This window comes from Dipodomys merriami, unplaced genomic scaffold (genome assembly GCF_024711535.1).
Source record: "Dipodomys merriami isolate MVZ:Mamm:240054 unplaced genomic scaffold, mDipMer1.0.p SCAF_57, whole genome shotgun sequence".
Classification (NCBI taxonomy): Eukaryota; Metazoa; Chordata; class Mammalia; order Rodentia; family Heteromyidae; genus Dipodomys; species Dipodomys merriami.
This window is the reverse complement of record NW_027206146.1, coordinates 1,215,294-1,234,258: the sequence shown is the minus strand read 5'-3', so window position 1 is coordinate 1,234,258 and position 18,965 is coordinate 1,215,294. Positions and strand designations below refer to the sequence as shown.

Here is an 18,965-nt window from a genome sequence, read left to right as displayed (position 1 = left end):
CAGGGCCTGATCTCAGGCCCCCCGCCGGGGATAAGTTTTGGCCCTAGGGGAGCCCAACAGCGCCCCGACTCTTCTACCACCCAGGCAGTGCACCCCACCAACCCGCGTGGGGAGGACTCGGGGGTGCCCCGATGCAGAGCAGACCCTCCAGCTGGCAGGGTCAGTGCTGTCGGGGAAGCCCAAGAGGCTGAGGGGCTGCGTGACTTGGGTGCAGAAGCTGCCATGTGGTTCTATCACGCATTGCAGACTTGCAGGAGCATGGACGGCGGGGGTGGCCCGGACTCTGGGGCTCAGGCTTGCCGAGCCCGTCAGGACTGTTAGAAGTCCAAAGCCCGCCGTGGAGCCTGCCTTGGCGGCCCTGGGCCTGAGGTTCCTCCGCGCTTGGCACGCACCTTGTGGGGTCCGCCCGGCCCACCGCCAGGTGGGCAGAGCCCGTGCACGGGCATCCTCCTCGGCGCGCAGCCCGTGGGCCCGGCACGGTGGACACCAGACACCCCGACCCTTCCCGCACCTCGGGGGTGAGCACCGGGCCCCTGGTGTCCACCCCAGGAACAGTGGCACGAGCGCTCACTCCGGTGCACACCCCAGGAGCGTCGGGAGCAGCTCCTCACCGAGGTCTTGTGCTGCTGCTGTTCCAGCTGTGGGGACCCGGGGCGGGCGGGGCAGCTGCGCCTTGGCCCCTTGCACAGCACAGCACCTGCTGCGAGGAAAGGCAAGGGGAAGCCTGGCGATGTGCGTGCGCTTCCTGGCCAGGCCCAGCCCCTGGCGCTGCCCTGGGCCTGGCCTATCCCTGGCCGCCCCTCACAGGGCGCTGACCACGGGGAGTTCGCACGTGGGCCCCAGCACCCCGCGCGCCGCGGCCGGGACCAGCTGCGGCGGGGTTTCCTGCCTCAGGGATGTGGTCAGGCCAGGCCAGCCCCCCCCCCCCAATCTCCTGGACCTAGGCTGGGAAGGGCATGGGGTACTAGAGCCCTTAGCCCTTGGTGGTTAGTAGCACGAACTCGGTGGGTCTCCTCTAATCCCAGCCATATGAAGATAGAGCGAGGCCTCTGATTGGCCAACATTCTTGAGATCCTTCCAGAAAGCCAGGACAGCCTGAGCCCCAGGTTTGGGGGGGGCAGGTCTCAGCTCTAAACCAGCACCACTGATCTCCCTCAGGACAAAACTGTGCATAAGAGGGGGCGCTTTCAGCCCCTACTGTGAGCATAGTCGCCTGTCACCTACCTCAAGCATCAGCAGTGCTGCCACTTGTCCCCTGCTGGTGACCCAAGTGCCAGGCCTGACCGTCAGCCACAGCCCTGTCTCCAGAATAAGCAGGTTACCACGCCATCCTCCCTGGATTTGTTATGAGTCCAGCATACACAAGTGTCATTATTGCCCTCTGGTATTCCCTGGAAGCACCGGCCTGCACCTGCTGTCCCCAGTGTGGCAGTTATGGAGGGGTACATTCACAAATCCACTGCCTCCAGGACCAGCCCTGCCTCCAGAACCAGCTGCTGGGAAGGGCAAGGGGCTGGGCTTCAGGTCCGACTAGGAGATGCTTCAGTCCCCTAGAGGATCCAAGACAGATGCAGTCCTGCCTCCATGCAGGCCCAGTGGAATGGGTCCTACCAGCTCTCTGTGCCCCTTCCTGGGCACTCATGGCCAGGCCTGCTTCCCGCCAGTAGGGGGCACCTGTGACTGCTCTAGACAAACGCAGCCTGGTGAGGACCTGTTCCAAACCTGAGGTAAAGTACGTGTAGCTAAGAATGGAACCCATCCCTCAGCCCAGCAGCCTTGGAAGCAATGGTCCTGTGGGACCTGGGAGTGGCACAGGCCTCAGTGGCACCTGGGTCCTTGTAAGTTCCTGAGGCAGAGGACTTGCCCAGCTCATACCTGGACTCCAGAATTGGAAGACAGATGGGCACTGGGAGCTCAGGCCTATAGTCCCAGCTACTCAGGAGGCTGAGTGAGATCTGAGGATTGTGGCTCCATGCCAGCCCAGGCAGGAAAGTCCATGAGACTCTTATCTCCATTGAACCACCAGAAAAACAGAATTGGTGCTGTGGCCCAAGTGATAGAGCGCTTGCCTTGAGCTGAAGAGCTGAGTGACAGTGCCCAGGCAGAGTTCAAGCCCCACAACCAACAAAAAACAACAACAAAAAAAACCCAAGAGCTGCAGTCAGGACCTCACACTGCCCCTCCCTGCAAGCTCTCGGGTGGGAACGTGGCTCAGTGGTAGTGCTGGCTTACCACGCATGAGGACCTGGTTTCAATTCTTCAGCTCCACATATACAGAAAAAGCCAGAAGTGGTGCTGTGGTTCAAGTGGTAGAGTGCTAGCCTTGAGCAAAAGAAGCTCAGGTACAGCACCCAGGCCCTGAGTTCAAGACCCACGACTGGCAAAAAGAAAAAAAAAAGAAAAAGAGTTGTGCTTAGTGGAAGGCTGGGCTGTTGGGGGTGTGGCCTTCAGGCACTGCAGGCTCTGCCCCATCTTTGTTCACCAGAGGCTGAGCGGGCTTGCTGTGTCCTGTGATTCCGTCATGCCAACTTCCTTGCCAATGTGGGGCCAACCATGGGCTGAAACCGCCGCAGTGACACCACAGCCCTTTTTTTTTTTTTTTGCAAAGTAATTATCCGTTAGAGAAACAGAAGACAGACACCCCTCCTCCACAAATTGTATGAAAATCTAACACCCCATCCCCAAGACTAATGGTTCCAAAGCCCCAGAAACCAGAATCTACCCAACAGCCTGAGCTGATCAGTGAGCTCAGTTTGCCCTTCACCCATGAGGAAGGGGTCACCAAGCAGCTGGCCTCGCCCATGTGAGCCTCCAGTCCTGAGCTATATGTACCCCCTTCCCCCCACCATGGCAAGCCCCAGCCCCAGAACTCCAGCCTGTTCATGGAGACCCAGAGATCAGCTCTCCATCCCACTTAGAAGTTCAGCTTTGTGTTAAGACATGGAGCCAGGGTGCCATTTTGCATTCAGACCTGAGCAGTGTCATCTGATTTAGGGTCACTTTTGAGGAGCTAAGCCAGCTTTTCCTTTCCTGTTAACCCCCGCCCCAAGAGGACCACGGGGCTGTTCAGATGCTCAGTGTTTATTCCCCCACCCCGGCCCCCAGCTCTGTGTGCTGAAGGGTCACTGCACATACATCCAGGTCCTGGGCGGGGAAAGGTCGCAGACTTCGGGTGCAATGACCAGGTTGCAGGGATCCGTGTGGGCCAGGGAAGAGCCAGAGACTGCCGTTCCCCTGGAGGTGTTCTTGTACTGCCATTGTGTGCGTGCGTGCGTGTGTGTGTGTGCCTCCAAGCCTTCAGTTTTTCCACCAATACCGGTCGTCTTCCTCAAGGGAATACCAGTCATCCCTGATGGTCAATTGGGGTTTTTGCTGCTGTGTCTCCTCCAGCAGCTTTCTGACCAGAGGGGGGTACTGCTGCTTCCACAAGCTGTGGAGAGAGGAGCCGGTCAGGCTGAGATCTTGCTTTCATCAAGGACTGCGAATCTCAGCTCGAGCACTTCAAGAGAACGTTTTCCTCAAGCAACAAAGTCCCTGAGTGCAAAGGAATCCTGGAGCAGCCATGGAGAAACAGTGTCTCTCTCCTCCCCCCCCCCCCCCCCCCCCCAGTGACCAGGGAAGGCTGCATGATACTTGGCCCTCTGAGCTCCTTCATGGACTTGAGGGGCGGAGGGCCACCGTCCCCACCTGCAGTGTGGACTTGGGCCAGCAAAGTCCAGTTCCTGGAGTCCAGGGTGGGGTTCCGTGCCACCCCTCTTGGTGCCTTGCTGACCCCTCATTGCCAAAGGCTGGGCCATGGACACACGTGCTGTCTCCCCCATGGGGTGCTTTTCCAGCCAGCTTGTGCTATCATCTTTGTTTTTGTTTTTTGGTTAGTGTGGATCTTGAACTTTGGGCCTAGGTGCTGTCCCTCTGCTCTTCAGCTCAAGGCTAGCGCTCTACCACTTGAGCCACAACACCACTTCCAGTTTTCTGGTGGTTCATGGGAGATCACAGTCTCACAGACTTTCCTGCCCAGGCTGGCTCTGAACCGCAATCCTCAGAGCTCAGCCTCCTGAGTAGGTTTACTGGCATGAGCCACTAGAGCCCGGCCACTATCATTTTATAACACACATCAAGATAACCACATCCAGCCCTGTGTGGTGAAGCATGCCTGTCATCCCAGCACTCTGGAAGCTGAGGCAGGAGAACCATGTGTTCTAGACCACCCTGGACTGAATGGTGGGACCTGGTCTCCCACTGAGCCCCAGGTTCCAGCCTGCCTTCCTCTCCTGCCATCCTCATGTCTACCCTCCATGACAGCGTGCCTGGCCTGGCCTGGTTCCACCACAGCCAAAAGAAAACCCTGGATTCATACCACAGCTCCAATACGACCCTCACAGGACAGCGAGGCCATGCAAGTTCCGGGCAGGGCCGTACCTCAGCCATTCCCTGGCCCACACCTTGGTCGAGCCCAAAGGCTAGGTTTGCCTCCTGTAGCATCTTGGGGACTCACCCAATCACGTGCAGGCCACAGGAGGGGTGTGCAAAGGCAGAGCAGAGTGTGGCCACCCCCGAGGGGCTGAAGTCATTGCGCAGCAGGTTCAGGCTAGTCAGGTACTGGTTGCAGGACAAGGTGGATGACAGCACAGCACAGCACTCCGAGGTCAGACCACACGCCTCCAACCTGCAGCACAGCAGCCGAACCCCAGAGCCCAGGCTCACCTCCATCCCAGGGCTGGCACACAATGCTCAGTCATGCAGTCAGGGACACTGCCCGCAGGGCAGCCTCCTCCATCTCCTCCATCTCCTCCCTCTGGATTCCCACCTCCCTCACCCATGGGTCTGACCATTTGAATGTTTACTGCAAACGCTGTCACAGCACCCATGACTGGAACCTGGCCCCATTCCTGGTGTGCTCACTTCCCCTGGTTCCACACTGTTGTGCATGTACAAGTGCCACCCCCATACAGCCCATTCAGCTCTGCTGGTGTGGGTGCTGGGAGTCTCCGCTGTCCTTGGCTTCCTGACTGTCCCTCATGCTGGGTGGTTTTGGTCACCACACCCCACCATGTCCCCCACTGTGGGCCTCCACCTGGCTGCACGCCGGGCACACAGGGCACTGGAGCAGTCCGCCCTGACCTGCCCCTCCTGCTGCCCGCTCTTCCTCTGGCCTCTCGAGAAGCAGCGGCCTCCCTGCTCTATTGCCGTTCTAGTCTGAGAGTTGGAGCAGATCCCCCAGCTGCCTCCCAGGAGCCCTCCTGCCTCAGGGTGCAGGCCTCAGGGTGGGGCCCCAGGACGTCACCCGAGTCTCCGCAGGGAACCGTACTCCAGCTTCAGCCCCTTGCACAGCTTGGCCACCCCGAGGTCCCCCAGGGCATTGGCGGCGAGGTCCAGGCTCTGCAACTGCTGGCTTTGGGCCAGCACGCAGGCCAGGTGCAGGCCAGAGGCCTGGGTGAGGCTGCAGCTTGCCAGCCTGCAAGACACATGTCCATATCCTCCTTTGGGGGGGTGGGTGGAGGAAGGGACTCGGATGACAAAAGGTTCCTGACAGGGGGAGTGGGGCAGGCGGGTGGCCGTACTCACTCCAGGTCCTGGATGCGGCAGACCGGCACTTGGAGGGCCTCACACAGCAGCCGTAGCCCGCCATCCCCCAGGGGGTTCGCACACAGGCTCAGGTGTGTCAGGCTGGAGTTGCTCATCAGCGCCAACATCAGGAGCCCGCAGCTGGTCACGTCCAGGTGACAGTGGTTCAGTCTGGAGGGGCGACGCGGGAGGCATCACACACGCACGACCTGCTGTGTCTCCCCTGCGGGCACCACACCCCAGTCCACTGCAGTGCAGGGAGGGGGTTCGTGTCCCACCGCTGCCATCTCCATGTGACCCCAGAGCTCCACTCAAAGCCTGAACCTACTGTCATAGGGTTCTGAGCTCAGAGTCCAACCTGACCCCGGGGGTGAGAGCTGGGGGTGGACTGGGGACTCCAGGACAGACTCCATTTCCTCCATATCACAGTGTTAACTTTTTTGGGGGTGGCAGGCCTGGGGTTTGAACCCACAGCTTTTACATTTGTGAGACAGGCAGGTGCTCACAGCCATAGCCACACCCCACCCCACACCCTGCTGCCTTGTTTTCCAGGTAGGGTCTTGTGCTTTTGCCCAGGGCAGACCTGGCACGGAAGCCCATGCCCATGTCTCCCGAGTGGTTGGGACAGCAGGCACCCAACGCCTTGCTCGGATTCATTCTTTGCCATGGGGTCTCAGGCTGTCTCAAACCTTGATCCCCTGTTCCCTGCCTTCTGTGTAACAGGCTACAGACATGAGCCTCTGCACCTCCCTGCCACACTTCCAACCTCAGCATCACAGACAGCAGTCACTGCCCTGTTCCCCTCCTCCTCTCCCTCTCAGGACCTTTGCACTTACATCAGGGTCCTGAGTAGCCAGCCAGGGGAGCCCGGGGGCACTTATCCCACACCCACAGAGCCCATCTGCTCTGGGACGTGTGGACTGGGATCCCGACGTCAGTGGGGCACCACTCTGTCCCCAGTCACAATGCACGGTGGCACGCATGCATGAAGATTCCAGTCCCCACTTCTCCCTGAAACTACCAACCCTCCATCCCCAGCCCCAGGGTGCCGTGTTCCAGGCAGTCACCACATGCCTGGCTAAGATGCCACCTGGACACACTCCACAGGGGTACCAGTTATGGGCAGATCCACTGGTCACGGGGAAGGATGGCAAGATGGGAACCCCAGGACCAGTCCCACAAGAGCCTGAGCAGCTCAAGGCTCTGGATCCAAGCTCTGGGGCTGCTGCGATCACTACTACTACTAAGTGAATACAAGTGAGCTGGAAAACGGCCAAGCATGCAGGAGGAGAGTCACAGGCGAAGTGAGCAGCAGAGCTTTCTATGCCAAGAATTCAAGTACCTGGGCTAGATGTGGGGACCCCCTATGGGTACAGGGGACCCCGCATGTCTCAAGTCCCTTCCTTGGAGGAGCCAAGCCCCACCCCCCGCTGCTCTGCTTCCCATGGGAAACTCACACAAGCCGCTGGAGCGTGCTGCCGGGCAGCCGCAGCGGGCGGCACAGGGGGTGCAGCCCGTCAGTGCCCAGCGCGTTGTCCGCCAGGCACAGGTGGGTCAGGCAGCAGTTGCTCATGAGCGTCAAGGCCAGCAGCCGGCAGGCGGCGTCTGTAAGGCCACAGCTGGCCAGTCTGTGGGAAAGAGCCCTCAGGGGAAGGGGGGTGCTCGGGTTGGCCATCTCCATACCCCCTCTCCAGGCCCAAGTGGGGGACAGACTGGCTTGTAGCGGGAGCTTCTGTGTGCCCTGAGCTTGCGGTACTGAGCTGCACCTCTCCAGCCCCCTGTGACAAAGTCCTGACTGGGCAGGACTCGGGGACAGGAGGCTGCTGGCTGCTGCTAGGATCCGAACCCTCGGCCATTAAGAGGCCACAGGTGCTAAACAGCACCTAAGCCACCCGTCCCCTGTCCCCGGCTCCCTCACTTGGTTAGATCAGAGCTACTGCCCCCCCCCCCCACCATGTGTGCCTCGAGCACACAGCACGGCCAGGTGGCTCAGGAGCACGCATGGACTGGCTTTCCCAGCCACGGGGACAACTCGGGCAAGGCAGCCCCGTGAGCCTCCCACCCTTCCCTTCACCCTGGGAAGCGAGGCTGCCGGGTGGTCTTCCCTAAGCTTCGCTCCGGCGTGCCCTGGTCCCCATGCGGCCTCAGCTCAGAATCCATGCCGCTGCCTTGCCAGCCTGGGGCTGCGGCTTTGGGGATCCTCAGAACCCCCTCCACTCCCCCGGGCATCCCTCAGCCCTGCTGCCCCACACCGAAGGGCTCCCCCCACCCAGGTCCTAGAGAGGGAGGGCAGGGACTCACATCAGCCTCCTCAGGGAGCACTCAGGGCTCCTCAAGGCGTCACAGATGGGCTGCAGGGTCTGTGCCGCTAGCTTGTTTCTTGCCAGGCTGAGTGAGGTCAGGCTGGTGCAGGAACTGAGGGCCTGGGACAGGGTGCGGGCTCCCGCGAGGCTCAGCGCACAGGAATCCAGCCTGCAAAGACAGCACCACCATGCAGAGCATCTTCCCACCCCACAGAGAACTCCCACACTGCACTGCACGCTTGCCAACCCCCCATAAAGAGTGCTCACCATGCAGCGCATCCTCCCTGCAAACAGCTCCACAATGCAGTGCGTTCTCATTCCCCATGGAACAGTTCCCACAATACAATGCATACTCCCTGCATACAGCTCCCACAATGCAGTGCATTCTCATTCCCCCATAGAGATAGCTCCCACAATGCAGTGCGCTCTCATTTCCCCCACAGAGACTGTTCCCACAATGCAGTGCGTTCTCTTTCCCATAGAGATGGCTCCCACAATGCAGTGTGCTGTCCCATCCCATAGCCATGGGCCCCACAGGTTCTTGCTCAAACGCCCCCCCCCCCCAACTCTGGCCTCTGCTCATTCCAGTTCTTCCAGGTGGGGTGGACTGGCTGTGTGCACACCTCTCCACTCCACTCCCCCTTTGTCTGGGATCATCTAGGCCCTGTGCAAGCTCCCTGACCCTGGGAGAGCTGAGCCCACACTGCCCAGCCACCTCTCTGAATCCTCCCTGCCTCCTTTCACAGCTTTGTGACAGCATTTGCACACTGGGAGTTGTAGTGCATGCCTATAATCCCAGCTACTTGGAAAGATCAGTTTAATGCCAGCTGAGACATAAAATTAGCAAGACCCCATTCTGAACAAACAACCCCAGCATGGTAGCACATGCCTGTGATCCTAGCTACATGGGAAGTGGTAGCTGTGGATCGAGGTCTAGGGTGGCGCAAGCAAAAGACAGCAAGATCTTACCTGAAATGAAAGCAAAAAGTGGCTGAAGTGGTAGAGCACCTGCCTCTTGGGCGTGAGGCCTGGAGTTCAATCCTCAGGACCCTCCCCAAAGTAAACATCAATGTGACACATGGAGATGGGACCGTAGACTCACCGCAGAGAAGTCAGTGAGCAGTGGGGGTGCTTCAGGGCCTCGCGGGCAGACTCCAGGTCCCGGTCGCACAGTGCGGTGCTGGCCAGGTCCACCTGCCGCCAGTGCTGCTGGGTGGCAAGGACCGGCCACAGGTGCCGCAGGCCGGAGACCTCGGCATCCTTCAGTCTGCAGAGAGAAGTGGTAATGCAGGCGCCAGGTGTGGCTGGACCCCACCCTTCCCACTCACCGTTCTCTAAGCTCTAATTTTCTTTTCTTTTTTTTGGGGTGGGGGGCTGAACTCTGGGCCTGGGCTCTGTCCTTCAGCTCTTCAGCTCAAGGCTAGTGACCTACCACTTGAGCCACAGCACTACTTCTGGCTTTTTTTCTGCTTATGTAGTGCTGAGGACTTGAACCCAGGGCCTCTTGCATACAAGGCAAGCACTCTACCACTGAGCCAACTTCCCAGCCCCCAAGCTCTAATTTTCTATCCAATTAGTGGTCTGGATTTTTTTGGTGGTACTTGGTAGAATGTCGGCCTGACAAGGGTGACACCTGAGCCACGTCTTAAACCCTAGTTCACATTGGGTCAGTGTATTAGGATCTCATGCTCTGTCTCACGCTGTGGCCTAGATCACCATCCTGTCTACACCTCCCTAGTGGCTGGGACCCCAGGCATCCACCACCGCACCCAACCATCACTTGAGATGGAATCTTTTTTTTTTTTTTTTTTGGCGGTTGTGGAGCTTGAACTCTGGGCCTGGGTGCTTGTCCCTCAGTTCTTCAGCTCAAGGCGAGCGCTCTACCACTTGAGCTACAGTGCCACTTCCGGTTTTCCAGTGGTTTATTGGAGATAGGATCTCATGGTCTCTCCTGCCCGGGCTGGCTTTGAACTGCGATCCTCAGATCTCAGCCTCCTGAGTAGCTAGGATTACAGGCGTGAGCCACCGGCGCCCGGCTTGAGATCAAATCTTATGTGCCTGTTGCCCTGGCTAGACTCAAAACCATGATCCTCGTGATCCCTGCCTTTGAAGTAGCTGGGATGACAGCTGTGAGCTACCACGCCAAGTCTGTGTTAATAGCAGCAAATGTTAGGTGTCAGAGGACCACTGTGACCTCTGCCCTCCCATGGCTGTGAGTAGATGGACACGGGAGAGGGCAGGTATGGGTCGAGGGACTTGTTGACTCCTCTTGTCCTGCAGCTCTGAAGAGAGGTGTTGCTATTAGGAACAACAAAGATGTGCTGGGTGCTGTTGGCTCACGCCTGTCATCCTAGCTACTCAGGATGCTGAGATCTGAGGATCAAGGTTCAAAGCCAGCCTAGGCAGGAAAGTCTGTGAGACTCTTATCTTTAATAAACCACCAGAAAACTGAAGTGGTGCTGTGGCTCAAGTGTTAGAGTACTTGCCTTGAGCTGAAGAGCTGAGGGACAGTGCCCAGGCCCAGAGTTCAAGCCCCATGACTGATGAAAAATAAAACAACAACCAAAAAGAACCCAGCAAAGACATGAGGGGTGGGAAATTTCAGAGTGGCAGAGCCAGCCATGGGAGAAGGAGGGGAGAAGAACTGGAGATCATCCAGGCAGGGAGCTGGATGCAGTGGCTCATGCCTGGCACCCTAGCTACTCAAGAGGTAGTGATCAGAACAACAGTTCCAGGCCAGCCCAGCCAAATGTGAGTGAGACCCCCTCTGCCATCTCCCCCCCAGGAAGTTTAACTAGCAAAATTCAGGACAGGTCTGTGGGGCAGAGCAGTATGGAGCTCTACTAGAGAAATAGTTGAAGAGAGCTGGGAGTGTGGTTCACCTGTGTAGCAAGTGGGAGGCCCTGAGTTCAAGTCCCAGTGCTGCAGGGGTGGAGGGGGAAAGTGGGCTGTTTCCTCAGATGTGCATGGAGGGGGGGTGTCCCTGGGGCAGGACCCCCACAGAGCCTGCTCCCCACAGTAAGAGCCTCCTGCCTGGACAGGGCAGGGCAAACTCACATCAGCCCCTCCAGGCTGCAGGCCTGGTGCCTCAGCTGTACACACAGCGTCTTGGTGGCCCACTCGCTCAGGACGCTGCTGCCCAGGTGGAGCTGGAGCAGGCTGTGGTGGGTGCTGAGCATGGAGCAAAAGTTCTCCCACTGTGCCCTCAGGTTGGCCATGGTCCCCGGCCCGCTATGGAAAGAGGAATAAATGAGGTTGCCACCAGCAGCTGCCATGGCAAGCACAGAGCCACCGCCTCCTGCCCTCCATCCAGCCTGGCAAGGCACAGCATGCACAGGGGAATGGCCAGGACCCCCAGATGTGCAGAAAATGGAGCTAACATGAGCTACCCCAGACCAAGGGCCCTGGGTCTTAGGGAGGCTGAGATTGGAGGATCACAGGTCGAGGCCAGCCTTTCACGGTGGCATGGGCTACTCCAGAGATGGACCCCGAGCAGGGGTCACCCGGGAACGCATCCCTGACACTCCCAGCCGAATGTTGTCAGTGGGCCCCAATTCCAGCAGAGGCCCCGAGTGCACAGCGGGTGGCGCCAGTACTTACCAGGGGCTGGCCAGGCTAGGCTCCGGCAGCTCATCCGGCAAGAAGAGATGTCGGATGTTGATGTGGAGGCTGCGCAGCTCCGGGCAGGACTGGAGGCAGAAGGTGGACACCAGCAAGTCTGCCCCACGGCCAATTGAGAGCCGCACGTGCTGGACACCGCTCAGTGCCCTGCGCACAAACGCCGTGTCCTGCGTCTCGAAGAGGAGGTGGAAGGCGTCCAGGGCGTTGGCCGGGGCAGTGCAAAGCCCCGAGACCCAGCGCCGCAGGAGCGGCTGCAGTGCTGGGCTGACTGGGCTGCCCAGCTGGGCCTCCAAGACACTGGCCACGCCTGGGCTCAGGAAGCCGAACAGGAAGCGCCTCACCCAGGGCAGGAGCGAGGCCAGGCCAGGCTGCGGGGCCAGCGTGGGCCTGAGTCGGCCATGGGGACCCTGGCCCTGAGGCCCCAGCGCCTCTACTGCGTAGAACAGGGCAGCGCAGAAGGCGTGGAAGCTGGAGTGGAGGAATGTGTAGCCTCCCTCCTGCTTGGAGAGGAGGCCAGAGTGCACCAGGGCCTCTGCCTCGGCCTCCAGCAGCCCATGGGCCTGCAGCTGCTGGCCAGGGAACAGGCTCTTCTTGCCCCACAGGCCATGGACGGCCAGGCTGCACAGGACCCTCAGGGTGGCCAGCTTCCCCGGGGCCAGCTGGCGGAGCAGGAAGGCAGCGTAGCGGCCAGTGAGAGTCTGGTCAGCCGGCTCGGTCCCACTCTCCATGGATAGCCCCCCAACCACCAGGTATCGGGGTGACACCACCACGCACTTGAGCTGCCGGACGCCCGCGTCGGTGGTGGTGATGAGGAGCGAGCACTCAGGGAGCAGCACCCTCCGCAGCAGGCTGTGCACCAGGGCGGGCGTGGGGCGCCGCTCCCCACCATCCACGCAGAGCCCTGCACGCTCCTCGCACCAGCCCTCACCCAGCTCCTCCAGCCCTTCCATCACGAACAGCAGCCGCTGTGGCTGGGACAGGATCTTGGCCACAGGGACCCGGTAGTCTGGCCAGGCCCGGGCTATCAGGTCCCCCAGGCTCTGCTCCCCCAGCCCCCGCAGCTCCCCAGCTGAGAGGAGGAAGACATAGGAGAACAGGTTGTGGAAGAGCGTGTCCTGTGCCCAGCATTTCAGGACCCTGCGGGACAGGTCCCACCTTGCGGGGCCTGATGGGGCGTGCAGAACCACCGTGCCAGGCTGGAAGCCCTGCAAGTCGGGGTCGAAGGCTCCGGCCAGCGCCTGCATGTCCAGGCCTCCCATGGGGTCAGCTTCAGCAGGCCCCGCCAGCTCCTGGGAGAATCTGGTCAGCACATGGTCTTTGTAGCCTGAGTTCCCATCTCCATGGCATGAGGTCAGATGGAAGAGAGCAGAAGGAAAGCAGGAACTGAGTTTGAGGAAGGTCTTGGGTTTAAGCTAATGCCCCTAGGGTACTGATTATATATTATAACCATAAAACATGTACTATATAATTATATATAACTTAGAATGATCATATAAATAACATAATTACATAGATATAATTATATGTATCATTTCTATTGTATGATATATAATTAAGTATGTGATTATAATTGAACACCTAACTACAGATTCTGAGCAGCACTGTACACACCAACCCCAGCGGGAAACACCCAGACCCAGCAACTGACGAGTGGACAGAAAAGGCACTGTGACTGTGCAATGGAATACTATGCAGTGAAGATAAACGAAGTGCCGACCAACACTGCCGCGCAGACCAACTCTGACAGCGAACTGTTTAGCCACTACCAGCCACACCATGGTCCTTGACGCCTGGTATAGAAGAGGCTCAGAGGGGTCAGTGCACAGGTGTGGGCTGTGGGGCTTGGTGAGGCCTGGCGTGCACCACTCATGGGTCTTGGGGACAGGAAAGGTTCTGGGACTTGGGGTGAAGGTTGGCTAAGTGTTACCATCACACAAGCATGGAGCTGGGCTCTTTGGAAGCATGAGCTTTATCAAAAGGGACAAAACAGGAGAGAACCCACGCAGCCATGGGACTCCCACAGTGAAACCCAGCATACTGTTTATGTATGGCTATTACAGATCAAATTTTAGCCAAGCCCCAGTGGCTCATGCCCATCATCCTAGCTACTCAGCAGCCTGAAATCCGAGGATTGTGGTTCAAAGCCAGCGCAGGCAGGAAAATCCATGAAACTCTTATCTCCAATGAACCACTAGAAAACTGGAAGTGGCACAGTGGCTCAGAGTGGTAGAGTGCTAGCCTGGAACACAAAAGCTCAGGGACAGCACCCAGGTCCAGAGTTCAAGCCCCACAACTGACAAACATAAATAAATAAAAATTTCACAAAATGTAGCTGAGCTGGGCGCTGGTGACTCACACCTGTAATCCTAGCTACTGAGGAGGCTGAGATCTGAGGACTGCTGTTCAAAGCCAGCCTGGGTAGGAAAGTCCATGAGACTCTTATCTCCAATAAACTGCCAGAAAACTGGAAGTGGCGCTGTGGCTCAAGTGGTAGAGTGCTTTCCATGAGCTGAAGAGCACAGGGACAGTGCCCAGGCCCTGAGTTCAAGCCCCATGACCGACAAAAAAAAAAGTGTAGCTGAGTGCTGGTGGCTTGTGCCTATAATCCTAGCTTCTCAGGAGGCTGAGATCTGAGGATCTTGGTTTGAGGGCAGCCTGAGCAGGACCACAAAGTGCCAGAAGTGGTGCAGTGGCTCAAGTGGTAGAGCTCAGGAAAGGGCTCAGGCACAGCATCAGGGCCCCAAGTCCAAGCCCCAGGACGGACACACACAAAATGAATGAATCAAAATGGCCAAGTGCAAACTTCTGCAGAACATGTGTTCTCTGAAGCAGCTTTTCCCAAGATCTCCACGGTGGGCTCCCACGGTCCCTACCACCCAGTTCTGAAGGCTGAGACATCAGCGCCATTTCTTCAGTTTAGTTCACGTAGATCCCTGGACTAGAAAACAGAGCCCAGAGGCATGCTGCCCTTGCCACACATCCCACTGGGTTTTACTCAGAAAAGAACGTAAGCTCTCAGCTCACGGACTTTCCTGCCCAGACTGGCTTTGAACCGTGACCCTCAGATCTCAGCCTCCTGAGTAGCTAGGATGACAGGCATGAGCCACCAGCTCCCAGTTCTTCAAGGAATTTTGAATGAAGCACTGGATTACCCTGGGATAGATGTCCTGAGGTCAGCTGAGCTGGTACTGGGCCCCAGACATCCTGGAGGCTCTGGCTTCTGACCAGAGAGACCCCGGGACTCACAGCCCCATGCTCCATGCCGAGTGACCAATCTCTCAGGGATTGGGGCCGGCAGACCCCCCCCCACATACTACCTGAACCCCACGCTCTTCCCTGCCCCAAGTGGGCAGCATGGGGGTCCTTAGCCCTCACCTTGCTCTTCATGTCCTGACGGGGTGTCCTCAGCGCCAGAAGTGTCTGTGGAGGGGAGAAGAGGAAACTCCAATGTTCAGGACTCAAGTCAGATATGCCAGCCGCCTCGGGATCTCCCTTGCACAGGGAGATCAGTGCCTCGCCCCCGTGTCCAGGAACAAGGTGCTGAGTTGACTCATTTACCAGCAGCCCCAAATGCAAGGGAAAGAAAGCAGACTCTAGGTAGTCTCGAGGTACCCAGAGCTGCCAGCCTGGGAGACTCCACAATGTCGCTGGGGACCGATCTAACCATCATGCACTCCATTGAGGGACATCCCCGCCAGAGTCTCTGCTCGCCTCTCTTCCTCCCCTCCACCAGAACCTGAGAGTTTCATCCTAAAATTCAACCACAAAGGCCAGACACAGAAACCTAGCACACAGGTCTGAGCGCCACATCTCCTGGTTTCCCAGCTTACCGTACACAAGCTGGGCTGGGCCTGCACACCCCTGCAGCCCCAGCTCTGCTGGAAGGGAAGTGAGGGCACAGAGGGCCAGGCTGAATAACAAAAAATGAGACCCTAGCCGGGTGCTGGTGACTCATGCCTTGTCATCCCAGTTACTGAGGAGGCTGAGATCTGAGGATCACAGTTCAAGGTCAGATCAGGCAGGAAAAGCTATGAGATTTTTTTTTTTTTTTGGGTCGGGTTGTGGGACTGAACTCTGGGCCTGTGCGCTGTCCCTCAGCTCTTCAGCTCAAGGCTAACGCTCTACCACTTGAGCCACAATGCCACTTCCGGCTTTTTTTTCTGTTTATGTGGTGCCAAGGAATCGAACCCAAGGCCTCATGCATGCAAGGCAAGCGCTCTACCACTGAGCCACCTTCCCAGCCCCAGGCTATGAGATTCTCATCTCCAGTGAACCACCAGAAAACTGGAGCTGTGGCTCAAAGTGGTAGAGTGCTCGCCTTGAACAAAAAAGCTCAGGGACAACGCCCAGGCCTTGAGTTCAAGCCCCAGGTCCAACAAAAAAAAAAAAAAAAAAAAAAAAAAGGAAAAAGAAAGGAAGAAAAAAAAAGTCAAGAGGCCAGTCTCCACATGGAACTACTGGCCAGGCATCTGAACACATCCATCTTTAACCCCCTCCCTCCCAGCACACACCTGACGTCTCTTTCTCCTCTGGTCCTTGCTCAGTATTTACTTTTCTGGAATCTTCTACTTGAAGCAGTGAATATCCTGCGGCCGAGAGAACAAAGCGGGAGCCATCACCAAGAGGTGGAGAGTCATACTGGGGAGATGGAGTGTGGCATGGAAGGGTACCCCCTCCCCGTGGGACCCCAGGCTGCTGCCCCCCCCAGTCCCCCCACCCCCTCCCCGCCACTGGACGCACCCTGCGCCTCGCGTCTCATCTCCTGCTGCACCATGAGAGCCAGCACCGGCAGCCCCATGTCCTCCAGGACGCGGCCGGTGATGCCCCAGACCACGGGCGCCACGCAGGACTCGTGCAAGAGGAGGACCAGCTGGGAGCGGCTAGCCCGCTGCAGCTCCCCTAGCGGCAGTGCACAGTGGGTCAGCTCCTGGTACCTCTCCCCCAGCATCGCCTTGAACACCTGGAACTCCTCCTTGTCCAGCTCCCACAGCAGCCGGTACAGCCGGAAGCCCGAGAGCACGGGCAGCCTGCCAGCCTCCATGCCCATGCCGTGCCCAAGGGGGCCCTGTGGGAAGCACAGGACTCAGCAGGGCGCCCAGAAAGCAAGCAAGGTGCTCTCGGTCATGGAGGTCAGGCCCGAAGACCGAACCGGAACACTGTTTTCCAATCAGCACCCGACACAGAACACGACCCAGTACCCTGGTGTCAGAGTGTGCCAGGCACAGCCTAGCCAGTTTCCCGATCAGCCCAGTCCACATTCCCAGCGGTTCCTGGGTTTGAACCCACCATCCCGCCATGCCTCTGTTCTGCTGTGGCCTGGCTTGTTTTGAGATTAGGTCTGGCTTTCCGCCTGGGCTCTGGACTGGACTGACCTCAGCAGGTGACCGTGCGCACTGTCATGCCCAGCTCCTTCCCCAAGATGAGGTCTTGTGGACTTTTGGGCTGGGCAGGGCAGGGGGTGCAGGCAGGAGGCACTGCCACTGTGGGAGGGGCACCCCTGGAATGAACTCATCCATCACCTGAAGGCACCAAGCTGGTGACAAGGCTGACATGAAGTCCACCCCAAGAGGAATAACCATAGAACATATGTGAAGAACTAAAATTTAAGGCTAAAAATGTGTGCAATAGGCCAGGCGCCGGTGGCTCACACCTGTCATCCTAGCTACTCAGGAGGCTGAGATCTGAGGATCATGGTTCAAAGCCAGCTGGGGCAGAAAAGTCCAGGAGACTCTCATCTCCAATGAACCATCAAAAAGCCAGAAGTGGGGCTGTGGCTCAAGTGGTAGAACACTAGCCTTGAACAAAAGGTCTGAGGGACAGTGCCCAGCCCCTGAGTTCAAGCCCCACAACCAGCACACATACCTATACACACTTGTGTGCACTGTGCAAATGGTGGACTATGTTGAAAACTCTACAATACTCCTGGCAAAAATCTTGGTGGCAGGGCTGGGAATGTGGCTCAGTGGTAGAGTGCCTGCCTAGCATGCATGAAGCCCTGGGTTCCATTCCTCAGCATCACATATGCAGAAAAAGCCAAAAGTGGGCTGGGAAGGTGGCTCAGTGGTAGAGTGCTTGCCTTCCATGCATGAGGCCCTGGGTTTGATTCCTCAGCACCACATACACAGAAAAAGCTGGAAGTGGCACTGTGGCTCAAGTGGTAGAGCACTATCCTTGAGCTGAAGAGCTGAGGGATAGCACCCAGGCCCTAAGTTCAAGCCCCACGACCTATTTATTTGTTTGTTTGTTTATTTTGGGTCTGGTCACGGGGCCTGAACTCTGGGCCTGGGCGCTGTCCCTCAGCTCTTCAGCTCAAGGCTAGCACTCTACCACTTGAGCTACAGTGCCACTTCCGGCTTTTTTCTTTTTGCTTATGTGGTGCTGAGGAATCAAACTCAGGGCCTCATGCATGCAAGGCAAGCGCTCTACCACTGAGCCACCTTCCTAGCCCCCCACAACCAATAGAAAGAAAGAAAGAAAGAAAGAAAGAAAGAAAGAAAGAAAGAAAGAAAGAAAGAAAGAAAGAAAGAAAGAAAGAAAAGAAAGAAAAAGAAAGAAAGAAAGAAAGAAAGAAAGAAAGAAAGAAAGAAAGAAAGAAAGAAAGAAAGAAAGAGACAAAAGTGGTGCTGTGACTCAAGTGGTAGAGTGCTAATCTTGAGCAAAAAGAATCTTAGGGACAGTGTCCAGGCCCTGAGTTCAAACCCCAGGACTGGCAAAAAATAAATGAATAAATTCTCTCTCTCTCTCTCTAACACACACACACACACACACACACACACACACACACACACACACACACACACACACACACACACACACACACACACACACACACACACACACACACACACACACACACACACACACACACACACACACACACACACACACACACACACACACACACACACACACACACACCTCTTGGTGGCTCAAGACAAAGGTTTATTATTTTTTTTAATCTCTCCTAAGCTCTGTGCTGGGACTGGAAAAACCACAAACCCCAAATCAACAACATGGAAGAAAATTCTGAAAACAAACAACAACAACAAAATCCAGGACTGGCAAAAAATAAATGAATAAATTCTCTCTCTCTCTAACACACACACACACACACACACACACACACACACACACACACACACACACACACACACACACACACACACACACACACACACACACACACACACACACACACACACACACACACACACACACACACACACACACACACACACACACACACACACACACACACACACACACACACACACCTTGGTGGCTCAAGACAAAGGTTCATTATTTTTTTAAATCTCTCCTAAGCTCTGTGCTGGGACTGGAAAAACCACAAACCCCAAATCAACAACATGGAAGAAAATTCTGAAAACAAACAAACAACAAAACCCAAACCTTGTGCTCAATGTGTTAAAGTCTGGTCTTGACTGTAACCTTCATGAAGGAATGGTCGTAGGCCCA

At 57.1% G+C, this 18,965-nt stretch overlaps 1 protein-coding gene across 1 annotated transcript; it reads right to left on the bottom strand.

The window, feature by feature from the left end:
- Nucleotides 1-3,078: 3,078 nt before the first annotated feature.
- Nucleotides 3,079-16,536, bottom strand: Nlrp5 (NLR family pyrin domain containing 5). The gene is made up of 11 exons (XM_070000344.1): nucleotides 16,230-16,536; nucleotides 16,001-16,075; nucleotides 11,469-12,813; nucleotides 10,926-11,099; nucleotides 8,971-9,135; nucleotides 7,867-8,037; nucleotides 7,023-7,193; nucleotides 5,566-5,736; nucleotides 5,285-5,455; nucleotides 4,496-4,666; nucleotides 3,079-3,430 (listed from the first exon to the last, which is right to left on the bottom strand). Exons 1-11 carry the CDS (start codon nucleotides 16,534-16,536, stop codon nucleotides 3,298-3,300), a joined length of 3,054 nt encoding a protein of 1,017 aa, XP_069856445.1. The 3' UTR covers nucleotides 3,079-3,297.
- Between the last annotated feature and the right edge of the window lie 2,429 nt (nucleotides 16,537-18,965).